The sequence below is a fragment of the Leucoraja erinacea genome, chromosome 5 (assembly GCF_028641065.1).
Source record: "Leucoraja erinacea ecotype New England chromosome 5, Leri_hhj_1, whole genome shotgun sequence".
In the NCBI taxonomy this organism is placed as follows: Eukaryota; Metazoa; Chordata; class Chondrichthyes; order Rajiformes; family Rajidae; genus Leucoraja; species Leucoraja erinaceus.
This window is the reverse complement of record NC_073381.1, coordinates 53,545,114-53,568,189: the sequence shown is the minus strand read 5'-3', so window position 1 is coordinate 53,568,189 and position 23,076 is coordinate 53,545,114. Positions and strand designations below refer to the sequence as shown.

The window sequence follows — 23,076 nt, the reverse complement described above, 5'->3', positions numbered from 1 at the left end:
CCCCCCAGAACCCGAGGCACGAAACGCACCAGTGGGCGCACCACCCAGCCGGCCCGCATGCGGAAGTCAGCAGATTGAGGGGCTGGCGGAGGCATAGGTGGAGGGACCGGTCAAGGGACCGGCGGGAGGACAGGTGGAGTGACAGGTGGAGAGAGCCGTGAAGGGGGGCGCCCTCGTGGCCGAGGTCGGGCAACCAGCACTGGCTGGTCAATGTCCAGGTGTGCCGGATTCAAACGGTCAATCGACACGGCCTCCGGCCGGCCCCCCATGTCCAGCACAAAAGTCGTCTGCCCGTGTTCCAGCACCCGGAACGGGCCCTCGTACGGCCCCTGGAGTGGCGTCCGGTGGGCATCACGGCGCAGGAAAACGTATGGGCAGTCCCGGAGGGCTGATGGCACATGCGGGCAAAATGTCCAATGGCGGGAGATCGGGACGGGTGCGAGCCTGCCAACTCACGAAGGCGCTTTAGGGTGGATGAGGGCATCCCCTGCTGCCCCGGCGCCGACGGCACGAAATCCCCGGGCACCGTGAGTGGCGACCCGTACACGAGCTCCACCGATGTTGAGGCCAAGTCCTCTTTAGGAGCAGTCCGAATGCCCAGCATGACCCACGGCAACTCGTCCATCCAGTCCGGGCCGGAGAGTCGCACCTTCAGCGGTGTCTTTAGCTGCCGGTGGAACCTCTCCACCAGGCCGTTAGTTTGCGGGTGGTAAGCCGTGGTGTGGTGTAGCCGCACCCCCAGCAAGCGAGCCATGAACTGGCCCCCGATCTGGGGAGATGTGAGCCGGCACCCCGAAGCGAGCAATCCAGTGCGCGGACAACGCACGAGCGCGCATAGCCGTTGATGTGTCGGCCAGCGGAATGACCTCCGGCCACCGCGTGAAGCGGTCCACCATTGTGAGAAGGTGGATGATGCCCCGTGACGGCGGGAGAGGTCCCACAATGTCTACGTGGAGATGGTCGAATCGCCGGTGAGGTAGACCAAACACCTGGAGAGGCGCACGGACATGCGCTGGATTTTCGCCGTCTGGCACGGAATGCAGGTGCGAGCCCAATAGCCAACTTGCTTGCGCAGACCGTGCCACATGAAACGAGCGGCCACCAGTGCCGTTGTCGCCCGAATTGATGGGTGAGACAGTCTGTGGATAACATCAAAAACCCTCTGGTGCCAGGCGGCAGGGACGATGGGGCGCGGCTGACCGGACGATACATCGCACAGGATGGTCGCTCCTCCAGGACCGAGAGGGACATCCTCAAGGCGGAGGCCGGAGATGGCAGTCCGGTAGGCGGGCAACTCATTGTCCGTGAGCTGTGCCTCTGCCAGAGCAGAATGGTCAATTCCGGGCGCCACCTCGAAAACGGCGTTGATAGCGGAGCGGGACAATGCGTCGGCCACCCGGTTCTCCTTCCCCACGACGTAGCGGATTGAATTGGTATACTCCGAAATGTAGGCCAAATGCCACTGCTGTCGTGTGGACCAGGGGTCGGAAACCTTTGCCAGGGCGAAAGTGAGCGGATTGTGGTCCATGTAGGCGGTGAACGGGCGGCCCTCCAGGAAGTAGCGGAAGTGGCGCACTGCCAGGTACAGAGCTAGGAGCTCGCGATCGAACGCGCTGTATATCGTCTGCGCGCGGTTGAGGTGCCGGCTGAAGAAGGTCAGGGGCCGCCAACCTCCGCCCGTCAGTTTCTCCAGCACAGCGCCCACCACCGACTCCGAGGCGTCCACCGTGAGAGCAGTCGGGGCATCTTACCGTGGGGGCACCAGTAGTACGGCCCGAGCTAGGGCCTCCTTCGCGCCGCAAAATGCAGCCACTGCCTTGTGGGTCCATTCAACGGCTTTGTTCTGCCCACCCGCCAGAAGTTGTTACAGAGGCCGCATGATGTGGGCCGCCGATGGAACGAAACGGTGGTAAAACGCCACCATACCGACAAACTCCTGCAGGCCGCGCACCGTGCGTGGGTGGGGAAACCGACGGATGGCGTCGACCCTGTCAGGCAGGGGAACCGCGCCTTGCACAGTCACACGGTGGCCGAGGAAGTCAATCTCGGTCACCCCAAAACAGCACTTTTTGAGGTTGATGGCCAAACCATGCTCGCTGAGCCGCTGACAGAGCTGCCGAAGGTGGGCGCAGTGCTCCTGCTGCGAGCGGCTGGCTACCAGGATGTCGTCCAGGTACACAAATACGAAATCGAGGTCGCGACAAACCCCGTCCATCAGGCGTTGAAAAGCCTGCGCGGCGTTCTTGAGGCCGAACGGCATCCGCGTGAACTCATAAAGTCCGAATGGCGTGATGATAGCTGTCTTGGGTACATCATCCGAGTGGACCGGGATCTGGTTATAACCCCGTACCAGATCCACTTTTTAAAATATTGTGGCCCCAGCCAAATGGGCGGTGAAGTCCTGGATGTGGGGTACGGGGTATCGATCCGCGGTTGTTGCGGTGTTCAGCCGCCGGTAATCCCCGCAAGATCGCCAGCCCCCGCTTGCCTTAGGGACCATGTGGAGTGGGGATGCCCATGGGCTGCTTGAAGGGCGGACGATCCCCAAGGCCTCCATCGTGCGGAATTCCAGCCGTGCCAGACGCAGTTTATCTGGCGGCAGTTGGCGCGCTCGTGTGTGGAGAGGTGGGCCAGAAGTTTGGATAAAATGTACCACTCCGTGACTGGGGGTAGATGACCAAAACTGTGGGGTCAGAATGTCCGGGAACGCGGCCAAGATCCGCGCGAAGCGGGAGTCCACGGACGACAGGGGCCGTCCCACCGGCTGATCCAAACGCAGCATGATCGGCTCCATTGTAGTGGCATTGACCAAGCGCTGACGCCTGACGTCCACCATGAGGGAATGCGCCCGGAGGAAGTCGGCCCCGAGCAATGGCTGGGAGACATCAGCAATGGTAAACCGCCACGAGAAATGGCAGGAGCCGAAAACGATCGGGACCATCCGCACTCCATACGTGCGGATGGGGCTGCCATTCGCTGCGGTGAGGACGGGCCCCCGCTTACCGGAACGAATGTCAGCCAGCGAAGGGGGCAGGACGCTGAACTCCGCTCCAGTATCAACGAGGAAGCGGGTCCCGGAGCGCCGATCCCAGGCGAAGAGGCGGTGAATTTGGCCGGCCGCCGTGGAGACTATTGGCAGCCGGCCCAGGCGTTTCCCGGGAACGTGCACGACTGGTGGCATTGTCGTGCTGCAGCACCCCAGCGCTGATGGAAATAGCACCAGCGCCTCATGTTGGTGTTACTTGGAGCTTGCCTGCTCCTGCTGGTGGTGCCTGCAGCTTGCTGGCGCTGGACTGCAGGTGCAGTGCCCCTCACTGCCGCAGGGGGCGATCTTACAGGCTGTCGGGCTAGAGCTGTCACTCCTTCCACAGCTCCCCTGCCCCACCGGAGGAAATCAGGAGCTGCCGGGGTGACGTCATCGGCGCGCCTGCCGACGGCCAGCACGTTGACGTCATCAGGGCGCGTCGGCCTCAGCGCGACCCCGTCTTTGCTGACGGCCAGCGTGCTGACATCATCAGGGCGTGCCATCTACAGCCTCCCGAGGGCCCTGAGGTTGGCAAACGAGGCGTCTGTGAGCTGAACCGAATGTAGGCCGGCAGCAGATGCAGGTAGGTGTACTCGAACAACAGGCACGGCGTGTGCCCATCCAGTAGAGCCACCATCTCCTTTAGGAGGCTAGATCGCCGTCGGTCGCCTAGGCCCTCCATATGAAGGATCCTAGCAGCACGCTCCATCTTGCTTAGTCCATAAATCTGGAGCAGGAGCTCCTTAAGGCCGAGATATTTATCAGTGTCCGGGGCGGCTGCGAGGAAGTCCGTGACCTCTTCAACCGTGTCCTGGTCGAGGGCCCCCACCAGGTAATAGAAGCGGGTGGCATCGACTGTGATGCCCCGCAGGTTGAACTGGGCCTCTGCCTGCTGGAACCAGATGAGCGGCTGGGTGGTCCAGAAGTTGGGCAGTTTCACCGAGACCGCGTCCAGAGACAGGGCCGGGCCAGCCTGTGAGGAGGTAGGGCTTTCTCTTCTCTCCAACATGACGCCAATGGAGCGTCGGGGGTCACCAATGTAGTGCGTGGGTCTCAAAAGGAAGCACGAAGTCCAGTGTTTTGAGAGGCACCTTTAATTATGTTCCTCCCGGCTGTACGGAGGTCCAAACGAGAGAAAGGTGGCACCCAAACCCCTGCCTTTAAACCCTCTGGTTAAGGACAGCCTCCGGACTGAACCACTCCCAGGCCGAGGGGTTCGACAGTATGATGGTGCGACCCTTGGGAGCCACCACAACATTATTAATTGCTTTGGAGTAATTGTTGATGAATTGTCCTTATCAGTTGTTGATGCCCATGTAATGAAGGTATTCTGAGAGTGGTGATAGGCTATTCCAGGATTATACAGTTATTGGAATAGCAGTTCATGCTATGGTAGTGTATAATTGGGAAGTAGTGGGACTCTTTGCCTACTTTGGGGTGGAGGTACTGTTTGAGAGATAATAATAATAATAATAATAATAATAATAATATATTTTATTGTCATTGAACATCAGTGCAACGAGATTTAGTATGCAGCTTCCAACCGATGTAAAAGAAAAGTAAAATAAATAAATAAGCTGTGTGACGTAACCATCCGAGGGAGACAGTCCAGGGGGGGTGGGGGGGGCACTCAGCAGGGCCGGTTCAGAGCCGCTATAGCTCTGGGAATAAAACTGTTTCTGAGTCTGGAGGTTCGGGCGTAGAAGGCCTTGTAACGTCTGCCGGAGGGAAGTAGTTCAAACAGTCCGTTACAAGGGTGGGAGGAGTCTTTATGGATGCTGACGGCCTTCCTGAGGCACCGTGTGCGGTAGATACCCTCCAAGACTGGTAGCTGTGTCCCAATGATCCTCTGCGCTTTATGGACGACGCGCTGAACAGCTCTCCTCCCCGCCTCCGTGCAGCTGAGATACCACACAGAGATGCCATACGTTAATATGCTCTCTGTGGTGCAGCGGTAGAACGTTGTCAGCAGCTGTTGGGGCAGACCAGTCTTTTTTAATGTCCTCAGGAAGAACAGTCGTTGCTGTACCTTCTTGACCAGCGCAGCGGTGTTGGTGGACCATGTGAGGTCCTCTGAAATGTGAGTGCCCAGAAACTTAAGGTTTGGACACTCGCTCCACACTTTCCCCGTTAATGGAGATTGGGGCGTATTCTCCATTATGGGACCTCCTGAAGTCAATAATCAGTTCCTTGGCCTTGGAGGTGTTTAATGACAAGTTGTTACGTGCACACCAGTCCGCCAGCTTCTGCACCTCCGCTCTGTATTTTGTTTCATCACTGTTGGTGATCAGCCCAATCACTGTTGTGTCGTCTGCAAACTTCACGATGGTGTTGGTGCCGAATGCAGGAACACAGTCGTGAGTGAAGAGGGAGTAGAGCATGGGACTTAGTACACAGCCCTGTGGTGTACCGATGCTCAGGGTGATAGTGGAGGACAGGTGCGGGCCCAGTCTCACTGCCTGCGGTCGCTCCGTCAGAAAGTTCAGGATCCAATCGCATATCGGCGAGCTGAGGCTTAGCTGGTGGAGTTTGGTGGTGAGCTTGGTTGGGATGACCGTATTGAATGCAGAGCTATAGTCAATGAAGAGCATCCTCACGTACGTGCCATGTCTGTCCAGGTGAGTCAGGACAGTGTGAAGAGCCAGAGAGATGGCATCCTCTGTTGATCTATTTGCCCTGTATGCAAATTGATGAGAGTCCAGTGAGGCAGGGATGCTGGATTTGATGTGGGAGAGGACCAGCCTTTCGAAGCACTTCATTGGGATTGGAGTTAGGGCAACCGGGCGGTAGTTGTTCAGGTTGGTGACTTTAGACTTTTTCGGCGTTGGCACTATGGTGGCTGTTTTCAGGCACTTGGGGACCGTTGCCAGAGATAGAGACAGATTGAAGATTCTCGTGAATACCTCCTATTGATCCCTATTGAGGAAGATTTGGTGAATACATAATGCAACAACAATATGTCAGTGAAATAAATGTCAAAATCGGTAAATGGTGTGTGATAATCAAATGGTGCCTTCTTTCAAATGATGTTAAACTCAGAGCTGCATATATCCAGGAGATTAAAGGGTATGCCATCATTCTGATGACGTGCCTTGTACTTGGGCTTTAGGAAATTGGGAGGCAGCACATGGATACAGTGCCTCCATGATGTTTGGGACAAAGACCCATCATTTATTTATGGTTGCACATTAAATTGTTTCCAAAGTGAAGTTTATTATTTCTTATTTAAATATTGACAAGTAGTTTGATGCTATAAACTCACATTGTGCATGATTCAATCCAAATTCATCCATATTTGTATAGCTGTAATCTTTTTTTATTATTAAAAATTATTTAATTCAAAATTAGTAGCACTGTAGGAAAATGGAAGGCATTTATACAGTATATTAATTTTCTATTTTAAATTTGTGTACTACAAAATTAGAAATACTTGTAACAGTTTTAGGTTTTTGTTAATTGTTAATGCTATTTGTCAAAATATTTCTGTTGAAAAAAAATATTGCAATGCATTTAAGGATGGGTATAGAACAAGGTATGAAGTATAGTAATCTGTATCAAGCAGAAATATAAATTGTAACTTTTTACAACAAATATGCTTAATATAACAAACATATATTCTCACACTTATGTCAGTAAACATTGTCGGTAATCTTTACCAATATAATTTCTCTCTTTGTCTTTTGTCTTTAACACTGAGGGAGCTCCCCTCCCTTCGAAAAGGCTGGCATCTGTCACTATATGTGTTATGTGGTAGCAGCAGCACTGGCTGTTCTACTACCAAAAATTGGATGCATTACAATTTGTAAGGTGATATCTGGAGATGATTACTTCAAGCAAAACTATAAATGCTTTCCAATATTGTGAATTAAATATTTTTTTAAATAATTTGATGACAGGTGGCTTTAATAAGTATGCAAACCAGTTCCAACAACTGAAAATATTTCCCTTTTTTAAATGATTGTAACACAATGACAAATTTCAGTTTTCACGTCATAACTGTTTTTGGCTTTGCTTGGTTTTAAACAGTGCTCCCTTTACTTTGTCTCATCTTCTAGAGCGGGTAGACCACTGAAGCATCCAAAGTTAAAGGAGGAGGATGACATTGCCAATAAAGTTAACTGTCAAAATGAAAACAAGGGTAAGAGATGTGAACAAGTGTCATCAGATGCAAATCAAAATTAGTTTTTGAACTGTTGAAATGGGTGTGTTAATATTTCTTGGTGTATACGTTTTAAAGAATAATTTGTCTACAAGCAGAATTCATCAAGTTTACGCCGCCATTCAATCATGGCTAATCTATCTTTCCCTCTCAACCCCTGACACCCTTACCAATCAAAAATCTGTCAATCTTCACCATTAACAGCCTCCACAGCCATCTGTGGAAATGAATTCCACCAATTCACCACCCTCTGAATGAAAAAAAATCTCATTTTTCTTGTAACAACTTTTTAAAGGTACATCTGTTTATTTTGAGACAATGGCCTCTGGTCCTCTCTACATTCACTCTATCTGGGCCTTTCACTATTTGGTAAGTAGGTTAGTTATGCATCAGAAAAAAAACCAACTGACGATTTGACTGCATATACTTACTATTGTGCAATAGATGGAACACTCTAAAATAATGGAATAATATAATATGATGACCCATATTTGGACACCCAGGGTGAAATTATCTTGTTCAGTTTATTAATAGTGATAAGTTTTATTAATGCTTGCTGTGTTAGGAAAATAACCTCGGAATCTGCATTTAACTCTAATTCTAATGTAGATGAGTCATCGCAGAATATCAACAATTTATTGTAAATTAGTCTATTTATACATGGATAGATAAATTAGTCTGTTTATACACATGGATAGCCAAACAACAAATACAGGACTGCTTGGAGTGAGTAGACTGGGCAATGTTAACATAGATAAATAGAAAATAGGTGCAGGAGTAGGCCATTTGGCCCTTCTAGCCTGCACCGCCATTCAATGTGATCATGGCTGATCATCCATCTTAGTATCCCGTACCTGCCTTCTCTCCATACTCACAGATCCCCTTAGCCACAAAGGCCACATCTAACTCCCTCTTAAATATAGCCAATGAACTGGCCTCGACTACCTTCTGTGGCAGAGAATTCCAGAGATTCACCACTCTCTGTGTGAAAAAGTTCAAGGACTCGGCAACAAATCTGAATGAATTTGCCACAATAGTTACAGACTTCATAAGGAAATGTGTGGAGGACTGTGTTCCTACAAAAACCTTCCTAGTGTTTCCTAACCAGATGCCTTGGATGAACTAGGAGATCCGCATTCTTCTGAAAACCAGATCCCGGGCATTCAGGTCTGGTGACGCGGAGGTCTATAAGAAGTCCATACGACCTAGACAAGGCCATCAAAATGGCCGAAAGTGACTTCCCATCAAAGCTGGAGGATGGGGCGGATGATGTTCAATAACTGTGGCAGGGTTTGAATGCCATCACCTCCTGCAAGGCAAAATCAGGAGGCAGCTCAAGCAACAGCGAAGCATCAGTCCCTGATGAGCTCAATGCGTTCTACGCACGCTTTGATAGGGAGAACATTGATGCGCCTTCTCCTTATACCCTGATGATATTACAGTCACAGTCACAGAGGCCGACGTCAGAAGATCATTCAGGGGGGTGAACCCTCAGAAAGCACCTGGACTTGATGGTATACCCGGTCGAGTTCTCAAAACCTGTGCAGACCAACTGGCTGGAGTTTTTACGGACATTTTTAACCTCTCACTACTGAGGTCTGAGGTTCCCACCTGCTTTAAGAGGGCATCAATAATACCGGTGCCCAAGACAAGTAAGGTGACGTACCTCAATGACTATCGACCAGTTTCACTAACGTCCGTGGTGATGAAATGCTTTGAGAGGTTGGTTACAACTCCTACCGCAACAAGAACCTCGAGCCACTAGAGTTTGAACTTCTATAGGTGCACAGTAGAGAGCATATTGACTGGTTGCATCATTGTCTGGTTCAGCAACTTGAACATCCGGGGGCGGAAAAGACAGCAAAAGGTTGTGAACACTGCCCAGTCCATCACCGACTCTGACCTCCCCACCATCAAAGGGATTTATCGGAGTCACTGCCTTAAAACGGCAGCCAACATCATCAGAGATCCATACCATTTCACCACTGCCATCGGGAAGAAGGTACAGGAGGAGGAGGAGGAGGAGGAGGGGGAGGGGGAGGGGGACAAGAGTAGCCAGCCGATACCATAACATGGAGGCCACCAGCTGGTTTATGACCAGCACCCTCCCCTGAAAAGAAAGAACTCCAAGCAGGCCTGACCAGCGCCCGAGCCGGGCAACCACTTTCATCTCCAACTCCTGCCAGTTTGCCGGCCAAGCATCCTCAGTGGGACTCGGGTACACCCCCAGGTAGAGGAGGTGGGTGGTGCTCCACGCAAACATTGCCATCTCCTCCGGCAGGGAGTCTACCAGCCACTGACCCACTAAAAATCCAGAACACTTACTTCAGTTAATCCTAGCAGATGATGCAGCCGAGAAAATCTTCTGGCAGTCATGCATCCTCCGCAGGTCACCAGGATCAGTGAACGTAAGGAGTACATCATCGACATACGCTGAAAGAACCACCTCCACCCCTGAGCCAGGTAGGGCCAGGCCTGTCAACCGCCTCCGAAGAAGACACAGGAACGGCTCCACACAGACCGAGTACAACTGACCAGACATGGGGCACCTCTGATGAACCCCCCTCCCAAAATGAATGGGAGCCAACAACACACCATTAATCTTCACAAGACACTCCACTGCAGTTTACAAAAGCCGGACCCAGGCCACAAAATGTCCAAATCCGAACGCTTGCAACGTCCCGAAGAGGTATTCATGCTCTACCCTGTCAAAAGCCTTCTCCTGATTAAGAGACAGAAAAGCAGCTGACTGACCAGTACCCTGGGCTAGATGAATCAGGTCCCTAACCAGGTGGATGTTATCCTGAATGGACCGGCCAGGGACTGTATAGGACTGGTCAGGATGAATCAGTTGAGACAGCACGGAGCCCAGGCGATTTGTCATCGCCCGTGCAAAAACATTATACTCTGTACATAGGAGAGAGACTGGCCGCCAGTCTCTCTCCTATGTTCTGTCAACATGTACGGAGTTTGCCCTTCTTGGGCAGCAAGACGACAACTGCCCTACGCCATGAGAGAGGCATCTCCCCGGTCACCAGGCTCTCCCCCAGAACCTTCAAGTAATCGCCCCCCCCAGGATATATTCCCAGAAGCTCTAACAAATTCTACCGTCAACCCAACCAGCCCGGGGGACTTACCCCTCCTGAGCTGGTGCAGGGCACGAGTCAACTCCTCTAATGATAAGGGGTCATCAAGAAGATCGGACACCTCCCCATCTACAGTCGGTATATCCTCCCACAGGACCCACTGAGCCTCCCCGCTGAATCCATCTGCGGAGAACAGGGACCCATAAAAGGACCGGACTAAAGCAATGATCCTCTCTGGATCTGTGACAGAGGAGCCATCATCCACGCGCAGCTCTACGAGCTGCTTGCGGGCTCCCCGCCCTTTCTCCAGAGAGAAAAAGAAAGGTGAAGCTCGGTCCAGATCGTGCAACATCTGGACCCGCGGCCTCACGTAAGCGCCTCGAGACCGCTCAAGTTGCATGTTCCTCAAGGCTTCCTTCTCCTGAAACTCTCCCCATTCACAGGAGTCATCACCAAACCGACCCAGGCGAGACTCTGCGTCCAGTAGCTCCCTCTCAAACCTCTCGACCGCTGAGTCCCGCCTTCCGGTCGACCCCCACGTGTATTCCTTACAAAAGAGAAGGCTTTCTCCACATCCCACCAATGCCTAAGGGAAGAGAAGCACCTCTGCCTCTCTCTCCACTTCACCCAAAACCGACTGAATGACTTCCAGAAACACCAAACCTCCAGCAGCCGGTTATTGAAATGTCAGTACTCAGACCCAGCCCGTGTGCGCGCCGGATTAAAGTCCACACGCACCAGACAGTGGTCCGAGCATGGCACCAGCCGCATTGAGGCCGCTGAGACACGGGAGACAAACGCACCGGAGATGTACATACGATCAATGCGGGAACCACCCCTCTCAGATCTCCGCTAAAATGCATTGGAATCAGGGTGGAGGTTCCGCCATGCATCAACCAGCTCAAAGGATTCAATCAAACCTCTCAGCTTCTTCGCTACAGCAGGGGCACACTGAGTACCAGAACGGTCTTGTACAATTGAAATCCCCCCCCCAGAAGACACACTCTCCTCTATCAATAGTGCTCAACAGAGCAGACCTCCTGAAGTAGGCAGGCCTGCATCGTGCTGGTGCTGTTACTGTAACTGTACACGTTAATGAAATATAATGGCATGCCATCCAGGCTCACGGCCAGATAGGGCAAACGATATGGCACAACTTCCGGCACCTTCAGGATCTCTGGCTGAAAAGTCGGGGCCAACAGAAAAGTCACCCCACTCGAATTCGAGCTAAGGTGTCTCATGTACATCTCCCCCTTTCCACTCCAGTCGCCAGGTGGGTTCATCACTAACAACAGTATGCGTCTCCTGCAGAAAACGTACTGCACATTTCCCCTCTCTGAGGACTGATAGATGCTGAAATCTACGAAAGTTTGCTCTACTACCATTTAAATTTAGTGTCGCTACTATGAATGTGCAAACACACTAGATTGTGATCCTCACACTCCTCGTAATCTCGGATACTTTCTCCCTGAGGAACTTCAAAAAGTCCCCAAACTGACACTTCTCAGACACTGGCAGATCACTATCATTGCTGCCAAGGATAATCTCGAGTCTTAATAAATCCCGACAGATCTGACCACCGCCTCCGCACCGCTTCAATTTTAGTCCTGGCATTCCTGCTTGTTGTTAGAAAGTCCCGAATATCACAGATGACGACTGTTTGAGACACAGCCCTGGACTTTGGGCACTCTGCCAACCCACACACACCTGGAGCGGCAGGCATCCTCCTCTGCACAACGTCATAGTCAGAGTTCGAAGGACTACAGCTCACTGAAAACTCACTCACCCCACTGCACAAGCCGCACCATCACTCTCCCCCTCCTCCGGCATTACACCACCCCCAGGATCAATGCCGAGGGAGGGTCCCGATACCCCTGACAGCAACAAGCTGTCCGGTGAAAGGCCAGGCTCCTGCACTCTCTCATCCTCAATAGCAAATACCTTCTGGAATTCCTTCCAAGTGACTTTCAGATGCATTCCCCCGTCAAGTAATCTCTTTAATAAAAATCAGTAAGGCTTGTCGAGCATAAACTAGGTGTGTTTAAGAACAAAGTTATATTAGGTATTTAAGTATGACTATATAAAGTTGAGTTGTTTCCAAATTTACATTTTGTGGTTAAAACATAAATTGACTTTAATTTTGTGAGAGATCATTGGTTCTACTTTATTTTGAAATGCATAATTAAGGAAATTGCTCATCTAATATTTGCTGGTATTTTTAAAGTGAATCTGTAACATAAAATGTACTCTCTACAGAAAATGATGATTTCAGCCTGCAGCAAGCATTGCACCAGTCAGTGTTTATGTCCTCCGCGTGCCCAGTGCCCAGTCCACCTCTCTGCTGGGAACAACACAGCAAACTATTACCCGGAGTTGCTGGCATCACTGCCAGAAAAGTAGCAAAGTGGACAATTGATGAGGTAAATCGGAAGTAACTTTTTTAATTACATTATAGTATGTTATTTTCATGTTAAATGTATTGCAGCAAATAAGTTGCATTGATGATTCAGTTACTTCCACTGTGATTTGGGAATTGTAATTTTTATTACATTTATAAGTCCCCGTTTTAGCACTAAGCAACTTCATGGGTTATCAGGTTTGAACGATGGGAGAGGTATGCCTTGAAGGAAACATTAATAACAAGCTTCGAATGTATCCTTATTTAAATCAACCTAATTTGCCAACACGGCATAACAATTAAAAAAAATCAGGAAAGGAATATAACCTCAATATTATCGCAGAATTGAAGGCAGAATATTAATATCACCAGTAGGAACCATCCAAACCATTAAAATTGCAAAGCATTTTAATGAGATTTTCTGACTTCAGATACCATGCACTAATGATGGCCTCTCAAATGGCATGGTAACATGCGCGCAATCCTAGTATGTGCATCTAATTCCCAGTTTCCTGCAGCATTAATGAACATTTCCAAAGAGGTGTGTTGCGAGAAAAGACTGAAAACAAGATGTTGATTTTTTTTTTTAATGTCTTTCGTTGGCTAGCAAGACAAGAAATGCCCCACATGGAGTAATGTGTGCAGTTCTGGTTGTCCAAGTATAGGAAGGAAGTCATTAAGTTGAATTAAATGAATTAAGATTCACCAAGATGATACCTGGACTCGCAGGCTTGAGTTATAGCGAGAGGTTGGTTAGGCTGTGTGTTTTTTTCTGTGGAGGGGCTCAGGGGTGACCTTATTGAGGTACATAAGACCATGAGGGACATGAATAAAGTGAACACTCAGTCTTTTCCCCAAGGTAGAGGATTCTAAAAGAGGACAAGGGCAAAAGGTGAAAAGGGAGTTATTTAAGAGGGACGAAGGGCAGCCTTTTCACTTGGAGCGAAGACTATATCGGGAATGAGCTGGCAGAGAAAGTGGATACAATTATGACTTTTAAAAGAAAGTTGGCTAGTTATATGAATAGGAAGGATTGAGGACTATGGGCCTGCTGCAGGCAGATGTATGTCAAACATATGCTCAGTATGTCAAATTGGATAAAGTGGACTGAAAGGGCTTTTCAGTGCTGTATAACTCTGACCCCTCGCCCATTCTGAAACCTTGGGTCTCTCTTGCCTTAGAACAGCCCACCTCCATTATCCACAATTTTCCACAAACAATTCTAAATATATACAAGATAAATTGCACCTTAGTAAACTAATGCAAAGAACAAAGTTTTCAAAATATTTTAATGTTCAATCCAATTTCCAAATAGGGAGATTTCACAACAAAATATACACATTAATGTTCAAAACTTATTATAGGTGCGAATTTTCCTGCAAGGCTAAAACGAGTGAAGATGGGACTAATTTCTAGGCAGCTGCCATTTCGTACATTTGATTTTGAGTTAAGAAACTCTTTGGCTCATGTTAGCTCTCAGATTAATAGTAATGCAGTCAGTTATTTATTATCAAATGGTACAGTAACCTTGGATAAGGGTCAGATGCCTGATCAATGGATGGTAGTCAAATGTTGCTCTGAATGCAATGGTCAGCCATCAATTCCATGGAAACAAATCACACTTTCTCCCTCAGTTGCAGAGTATTGACTGAAATAAATCTGTTGTGATTGCAGTGTAGAAATTAACTTGTCGAGTAATTTAGCGGAGTCAAAGGGAACATCAATAATAATAAAGGTACATGGAATGATCATGAAGATGGGAATATATGTTGAATGTAAAACAGATTGTGTGAATTCAGTTGAAATTAGCTACAAAAAGAGATGAAAAACGTGACAGTGCTAAAAGAGCAAGAGAGGAAAGGGATTTTTTTTTTCTTAACTACAGAAACTTTAGATTTTTAAATTCTAAAACATCTAAAACAAATTGAACACGAGGAAGGCCACACTTTTTAGTGACAGATGAGTTGATTAGCAGTAATCAACAATAAGACTAATGGCGCTTCTGCCTTCAGCCTGTGAATCATTACTAGGGACCTGATGCACAATCAGCAGGGAGAGGAGCTTTAAACCCCTTTCTCACGGGGCGACTTGACGCAAGAGTTAACCAGAGTTGAACATCGTGGGAACCTCTTGCGATAACTGTACGGCATTCGTGGACCATCGTGGCACTAACGGCAGGTACTCGTGTAACTTGGTGACTCGGGAGAAAATTCAAACAAGCTTGAATTTCTCCAAGAGTGACTTGTACACTTGTGGCTGAACATTGCAACATTATATGCACGTAGTGGCCAGTGCGATATCCGTACTGACTCTTGCGTGTACCGTGGGAACTCCTGCGAACGGTGAACCCAGAAACTGGACAGAGGGGATGGAAGATGAGTAAAAATTGTCTTCTGTGGGATTGAATTTAAAAAATAAAGATTTGCATCCGCATATGGACATCAACTTATTCATGAGTTATGTTAATGAGATTCAAGAAAATAACTATAATCTTTAAAAGGGGCTTTACTGAAAGGTCCCACATTTTTATGGTCCGTGAGAAATTTTTCACATGTACTTAGAAACATAGAAACATAGAAATTAGGTGCAGGAGTAGGCCATTCGGCCCTTCGAGCCTGCACCGCCATTTAATATGATCATGGCTGATCATCCAACTCAGTATCCCGTACCTGCCTTCTCTCCATACCCTCTGATCCCCTTGGCCACAAGGGCCACATCTAACTCCCTCTTAAATATAGCCAATGAACTGGGCTCAACTACCCTCTGTGGCAGAGAGTTCCAGAGATTCACCACTCTCTGTGTGAAAAAAGTTCTCCTCATCTCGGTTTTAAAGGATTTCCCTCTTATCCTTAAGCTGTGACCCCTTGTCCTGGACTTCCCCAACATCGGGAACAATCTTCCTGCATCTAGCCTGTCCAACCCCTTAAGAATTTTGTAAGTTTCTATAAGATCCCCTCTCAATCTCCTAAACTCTAGAGAGTATAAACCAAGTCTATCCAGTCTTTCTTCATAAGATAGTCCTGACATCCCAGGAATCAGTCTGGTGAACCTTCTCTGCACTCCCTCTATGGCAATAATGTCCTTCCTCAGATTTGGAGACCAAAACTGCACGCAATACTCCAGGTGTGGTCTCACCAAGACCCTATACAACTGCAGTAGAACCTCCCTGCTCCTATACTCAAATCCTCTTGCTATGAAAGCCAACATGCCATTCGCTTTCTTTACTGCCTGCTGCACCTGCATGCCTACCTTCAATGACTGGTGTACCATGACACCCAGGTCTCGCTGCATCTCCCCCTTTCCCAATCGGCCACCGTTTAGATAATAATCTGCTTTCCCGTTTTTGCCACCAAAATGGATAACCTCACATTTATCCACATTAAACTGCATCTGCCAAACATTTGCCCACTCACCCAGCCTATCCAAGTCACCTTGCAGTCTCGTAGCATCCTCCTCACACCTAACACTGCCCCCCAGCTTAGTGTCATCCGCAAACTTGGAGATATTGCCTTCAATTCCCTCATCCAGATCATTAATATATATTGTAAATAGCTGGGGTCCCAGTACTGAGCCTTGTGGTACCCCACTAGTCACTGCCTGCCATTGTGAAAAGGACCCGTTTACTCCTACTCTTTGCTTCCTGTTTGCCAGCCAGTTCTCTATCCACATCAATACTGAACCCCCAATGCCATGTGCTTTATGTTTGTATACTAATCTCTTATGTGGGACCTTGTCGAAAGCCTTCTGGAAGTCCAGATACACCACATCCACTGGTTCTCCCCTATCCACGCTACTAGTTACATCCTCGAAAAATTCTATAAGATTCGTCAGACATGATTTACCTTTCGTAAATCCATGCTGACTTTGTCCAATGATTTCACCATTTTCTAAATGTGCTGCTATCCCATCTTTAATAACTGACTCTAGCAGTTTCCCCACTACCGATGTTAAGCTAACTGGTCTGTAATTCTCCGTTTTCTCTCTCCCTCCCTTCTTAAAAAGTGGGGTTATGTTTGCTACCCGCCAATCCTCAGGAACTACTCCAGAATCTAAAGAGTTTTGAAAGATTATTACTAATGCATCCATTATTTCTGGAGCTACTTCCTTAAGTACTCTGGGATGCAGCCTATCTGGCCCTGGGGATTTATCAGCCTTTAATCCATTCAATTTACCCAACACCACTTCCCGACTAACCTGGATTTCACTCAATTCCTCCACCTCCTTTGACCCGCGGGCCCCTGCTATTTCCGGCAGATCATTTATGTCTTCCTTAGTGAAGACGGAACCAAAGTAGTTATTCAATTGGTCCGCCATATCCTGGTTCCCCATGATCAACTCACCTGTTTCTGACTGCAAGGGACCTACATTTGTTTTAACTAATCTCTTTCTTTTCACATATCTATAAAAGCTTTTGCAGTCAGTTTTTATGTTCACTGCCAGTTTTCTTTCATAATCCATTTTTCCTTTTCTAATTAAGCCCTTCGTCCTCCTCTGCTGGTCTCTGAATTTCTCCCAGTCCTCCGGTATGCTGCTTTTTCTGGCTAGTTTGTACTTCTTTGAGAGATACAGCTCGGAGTCCTCGCCGACCAGCGATCGATGCCTTTCCGAAGCAGGGTCCGGAACGCTACCAATCAATGTTCTCCAGAGACCCGTGTAAAGGAGTGAACTGCACGTGCTGGTTTAAAATGAGGCAGACACAAAAAGCTGGAGTAACTCAGCGAGTCAAGCAGCATCTCTGGAGAAAAATAGGTGGTGTTTCGGGACGAGACACATCTTCAGACTCAATTCCGATTAGGATGTCTGAAGAAGGGTTCCGATTCGAATCGCCACCTATTCTTTTTCTCCAGAGATGCTGCCTGACACGCTGACTTACTCCAGCTTTTTATGTTTTTCTTCCCAGATCTGACTTACCTGCTGAGTTACACCAACATCTTGTGTCCTTTTGTGCGTATTAACCAGCATCTGCAGTTCCTTTAGACATTAACTAACTTCAGATTTTAGAGATATAGCGTGTAAACAGACCCTTCGGCCCACCGAGTCCGCGCCGACCACCTATTCTTATACACTCCAGGGACAATTTTACAATGTTACCGAAGCCGATTAACTTACAAACCTGTAATCTCTGGAGTGTGAGAGGAAACCGGTCCACCCATGGTCAGGATCGAACCCCGGTCTCAGGGGCTGTGAGGCAGCAACTCTACCACTGTGCCGCATGTAGTCAGATTTAATAAATTGCTGGCGTTGCTTCCAAAGACAGAGGCACTTATAATATTAGATCAGAATTGCATCTTTCCGCTAATAAAGTCAATTATTAGTCAATTAATAATATCAATTATTGTTGGTGACATTTCACCTACGAATATCAGACTATTTTCGCAGAGGTAAGGGCCAATTAGGCATAGGAAAAGGTATGAACACTTTTAAACATTTTTTTCCGACTATTTTGTCAAATGCAAATACAGGGAGAATGATCAAAGTGCTCACATGGCTCACTCTGTTAGAAGCGTTCTGAGTTTAAATGTTCCGTGTATTCCTTCTTGAAGTATAAATTTTTGTGTGGCCAGGGGTGCGATTGAGAACAGCTGGGAAAGGGCGGAGGGGGCGTCACGAATAACAGCGTTTCCCTGGCCATATTATGGCCCATTCCCCAACCATAACATTAATCAAGCTCTGTCTAACTCCGCCTTCACACCATCCCCCTGTGACATGGGTTAGTCATCGCTGGGCGGGCTGTGGGCCGAATGGCCTACCAAAGGGAGTCAGAGACTTGACACTGAGATCCATTGTGCAGGAAGGAACTGCGGATGCTGTTTTTTACCGAAGATAGACACAAACGCCACCTGTTCATTTTCTCCAGAGATGTTGCCTGACCCATTGAGTTACTCCAACATTTTGTGTCTGTGTTCACTATGAACATTGAATTATTTAATTTTAGGTAATTTACACTCTCTCTCTCTCCCCCCCCCACCCCCTCCTGCCCCCCCCCCCCTCTCCCCCTGCAGTAAATGTCGGTTAACCAGTCCAAGGTTTGCAACGATGGTTTCCTCTTGGGATCACACTATCCCTAGCCAACAATTGGCCTATCAGGGAACCAAATATAGACATTAGGTGCTGGAGTGACTCAGTGGGTCAGGCAGCATCTCTGGAGGAAAGGGTTAGGCGACATTTCGGGTCGGGACCCCTCTTCAAAATACCCTGCTGAGGTCATCTGTTGTTGGCCCTGATTTGTCCCGGTCTTTTCTTGCTTCCAGTTCCCCCCTAGAATCATCCCGAAGAAGGGTCCCGACGAAAAATGGAATCTATTCCTTTTCTCCAGAGATGCTGCTTGGCCCGCTGAGTTACTCCAGCATTTTGTGTCTAACTTGCTGATTCAGACAGTTTTTGATTATCAAGGCTTCTGTGCTGACTCTTTACTCTGAAACACACGTTAGAAAATTAAACTTGGGCGCAACTAACATCGTCTTACTACCGTGGGAACTCTTTAACTCAGCAGGCAGGCAGGCAGCAGTTAATTGTTGCTCCCTTCAGTTTCACAGGGGGTCGGGACGGGACTGGAGTTGGGAGGGAAAGGTGGGGGTATCGAGGGAGAGGAGGGGGGGAGGAGGGGGAGACAGATGGGGGTGTCTTCATTTACTGGCGGCGGGTGTCTGTCACTGAAACAGGCAGGTGAGATTTCACATCCACCTTGTGTGTGCCTCTCTCTCTCTCCCTCCCTCCCTCTCACACAGGCTGAGAGACTCTGCCTCTGTGAGTGTACGTCTCTTTCTCTCCCACACGGAGTAAGGCCGAGGTACTGTGCTCTGTGTCTCCCACATACACAGTAAAACTCTGCTTTGTGTGTGTATATACGTTTCCCCTCATTTCTCTCTCCCCTCTCTCTCCCCCCTTTCCCCCCCCCCCCCCTCTCTCTTTCTCCCCCTCCCCCACCTCTCTCTTTCTCCCCCCACAAACAATAAGACCGATGTATTCTGCTTGGTCTCTCTTCGCTCCTACACACACCGATAGACCAAGGTCATGTGCGCTCTTACTCTTCCGCCAGTCACCCCGAAGTACATCACACTGCCTCTGTGCCTCTCTCTCTGTCTCTCTCCCCCTCTCTCCTAAGTAATGTGGCATCTTCCTGCAGTAAAGTCACGGCATTAGTACAGGCATGTCTCCAAATGAGCCAATTCAACCAAGGGAGGATATTTATAGTGTGTGAAAAAAAAAGTGACATCATGCCACATGATGATTTAATTACACTTGACAGTTACAATGTTCATTCAAGATTTAACGGGAAAGCTCGAGAGACGGACAAGTCACTCGCACAAATAACAGAAATGCCGAGTACCGTGGGAACTCTTTATCTACCCCCCGTTATATCGTGTGATATCGTGCTAGACCACGACCACTTCACTCGGGTTACATCTTGCGTCAAGTCGCCCCATGAGAAAGGCCTATTACTGTTAAATGTTAATGGTAAATATTGATTATTCTAAATATGTCAATGGTTACTGTTCTGTGTGTGCTGTTTGTTATATAATGATTTATTATTGTTTCTGGTAATATTTGTAGGTATCTGAATTTATACTGAGTTTGCCAGGTTGTGAAGAACAAGCCAAAGCTTTTAAGCATGAGGTAAGATTGAGATAATAATAGATGGTAAATGCCTCAAAGAAAGTATATATAAAAATTGATATCTACTACCCCTTTTTGTGCAGAAAAGAATGCCACAAATAATCAGACTGAATTAGGCAACGTATCATTATTTTCAGTTCATTCTGTAATTCTATATGGTCACAAAAAGCTGGATTAATTCAGCAGGACAGGCAGCATCTCCGGAGAGAAGGAATGGGTGACGTTTTGTCTCGACCCAAAACAACATCCATTCTTTCTCTCCAGAGATGCTGCCTGTCCCGCTGAGTTACTCCAGCATTTTGTGTCTATCTGCAATTCCTTCCTGCACATTCTGTAATTCTGATCTGTATCCACCAAATATCTAGTTAGCAGGCAATATGTGTGAACGGGACTAAAATCATCATAATTGATGCTTTTTCTTGTGCTTCGTAAGGCTAGTGCTGTACGACAATGTGAACGGAGTGAATCATTGTATTTGAAATATCTTGAATATTTATCATGCAAACTCTTGAAAATATTGAAGAACAAAGATTATTCATTATGTCTCTGCCTACATTCTTTCTTTGCCCTGCCCCCCTCCCCTGACATCAGTCTGAATAAGGGTCTTGACCCGAAACGTCACTCATTCCTTCTCACCAGAGATGCTGACTCACCCGCTGAGTTACTCCAGCATTTTGTGTCTACCTTTGATTTAAACCAGCATCTGAAGTTCTTTCGTACACATTATTCATTATGTAATTGGGAGGAACATGTTCATTTATATAAAATATTAAAATAAGCTCTAAACTCAAAATGAAAGCATAGGTCACTTAATCTAATTCATTTTTAAGGTGACACAGACCATTTGTTACATGTAAGTAGTAAAAAGTGATTTAGAAAGTCTTTTCTAAATTACCATATAATTTTGAATACTTAATTATTGAATAACAACGAATGTCATAGCTTCATTTTTAGATGCATTAATTCTTTTGAAACGTGTCTGTTTTGATTGAGGAATTTTGTTGCTGCTTCTGATTAAAATTTGATGATTTCTTATAACAATGAGACAAAATGTATTCCTCCATCAAGATCATGCCATCTCATTGGGTCTTTTTCTAGTATGAAACAGAATCATTGTGGGAATGATAATGTAGCATCTCTGACCTTCAAGTTTTGGATTGTCACAAATTCTTTCTTTGACATCTCTTGTTTATTTTATGAGCAGATCATAAAATAGTCATGCACGTGGTGTGATTTCTGTTACATATTATTTTCTGTTGATGGTATTCTCTTTGTTTTAAAAATAGCACGCCAACATGTTTAAACATTTAGCAAACCTCTTAGAGTTACTCACAGTGGATTAGAGGAAACACTGTTATAACAAAAGGAGTGCCATGTAGATTAAAACATTGGGGCTGATAAATTCTAGTGAGAGTGCATAATGCTAACAATCAGTCTAAAGAAGGATCTCAACCCGAAACATCACTTATCTATGTTCTCCAGAGATGTTGCCTTAACTAATGAGTTAGTCCAGCAAGCCATTCTTTGGAAAGTGATGGCATCACATAAAGTAATACATTAAACAATTATTGTAAGAGATTAATCTTATTCACTGCTATTTTTCTATCTTTCTAATTGTCTACAAAACTATAATGAATGTCTGCTAAAGATATGAACATTCTAGCTTTTTTAAATTCACAGTTTGTAAAATAAAACTGAGTTATGAAAAAAATGCTTCCGTGTGAGGTCTCACGCGTGACCAGACGTATTTGACCTCTGACCCTAAACAAACATTGTCGGCATAATATAAAAATTTCACTTGATAAACATCGGGGGGAAAAAATGAAACACATATACAGTACAGTGACCAAGAATGTGTGTGGTGTGGGGGGGGGCATCAATTTGTGCCCAATCTGTGTAACTATCAGCAGTGCAGTCTGCCAGTGCACAATTTGCTCCTGGTCAAGAAAGCAATGGTATTTAAGAACTTAAAACAGGACCCTAGGTTGGCCAAGGACCTTGATTTAGCCTCTCAGGCCTACTCTATCTTTCATTACAATCACCATTGATACTATATTTCATGTCCATTTTCCCTGCCCATTCCACATATTCCTTTCCTTGGGTCCCAAAACATTGAATAATGATGAATAAATTTAATCTGAGCAGTTGAAGATTTACAATCTTTGTATGAAGATTTTTTTTTTCTCACTTCAACTCCCTTATCTTCAAACCTTACCACTTGATAAGTCGCTTCAATGCACTATGAAATTTGACCCTAATCCAGTATAGTATTTTTAAGATCTGAAACTCTTTCGCTATCAGTCCCGAGCATGCCCACTTATAGTTTTAATGGAGGCGGGTTAAGATTTGGTAGACTAAACTACTCTACAGTGATGGGCCAGGTGATTTAACAACAGTAATGAGTGCTAGACTTACATATTTAATAATGAGGTTGGAGAGCCCCACTGAGATCTGAAGGAACAATGCCACTTTGCCTCGGGAGGTGTTGGAGTGGTAGTTTTAAGTACCATAACCCCTCCCCAGGGTCCAGAGCAATTAAATTACATCAGTGGAACTGGAAAGAGAAATATGACCCTACTCTAACCCCCCCCCCCCCCAATTTCTGTCAACCAACCCCTCTCCCCCACATGCATACTCACCACCCGCCACCTATAGAATCTCTGGACATTTGTGGACAATTCTAACTTGCCATGCTGCTATCCTGCCCAATGAGCTCCAACTTCTGAATCTGACTGTTGACAAAGCTCAAAGTTGTTCAAGTGAAGCATTGCCAACGTGTGCATAGGCACCT

General features: G+C 47.0%; 1 protein-coding gene across 5 annotated transcripts in view; it reads left to right on the top strand.

Annotated features, from left to right (window-relative positions):
• Positions 1 to 23,076, top strand: part of l3mbtl3 (L3MBTL histone methyl-lysine binding protein 3) — a 133,079-nt gene that overhangs the window by 97,913 nt on the left and 12,090 nt on the right. For all 5 annotated transcript variants that reach the window (XM_055635630.1, XM_055635633.1, XM_055635632.1 and 2 more), the window contains 3 exons: positions 7,081 to 7,163; positions 12,527 to 12,690; positions 20,223 to 20,285. In XM_055635630.1, the coding sequence (XP_055491605.1) occupies positions 7,081 to 7,163; positions 12,527 to 12,690; positions 20,223 to 20,285 (310 nt within the window). The remainder of the gene's footprint in view (positions 1 to 7,080; positions 7,164 to 12,526; positions 12,691 to 20,222; positions 20,286 to 23,076) is intronic.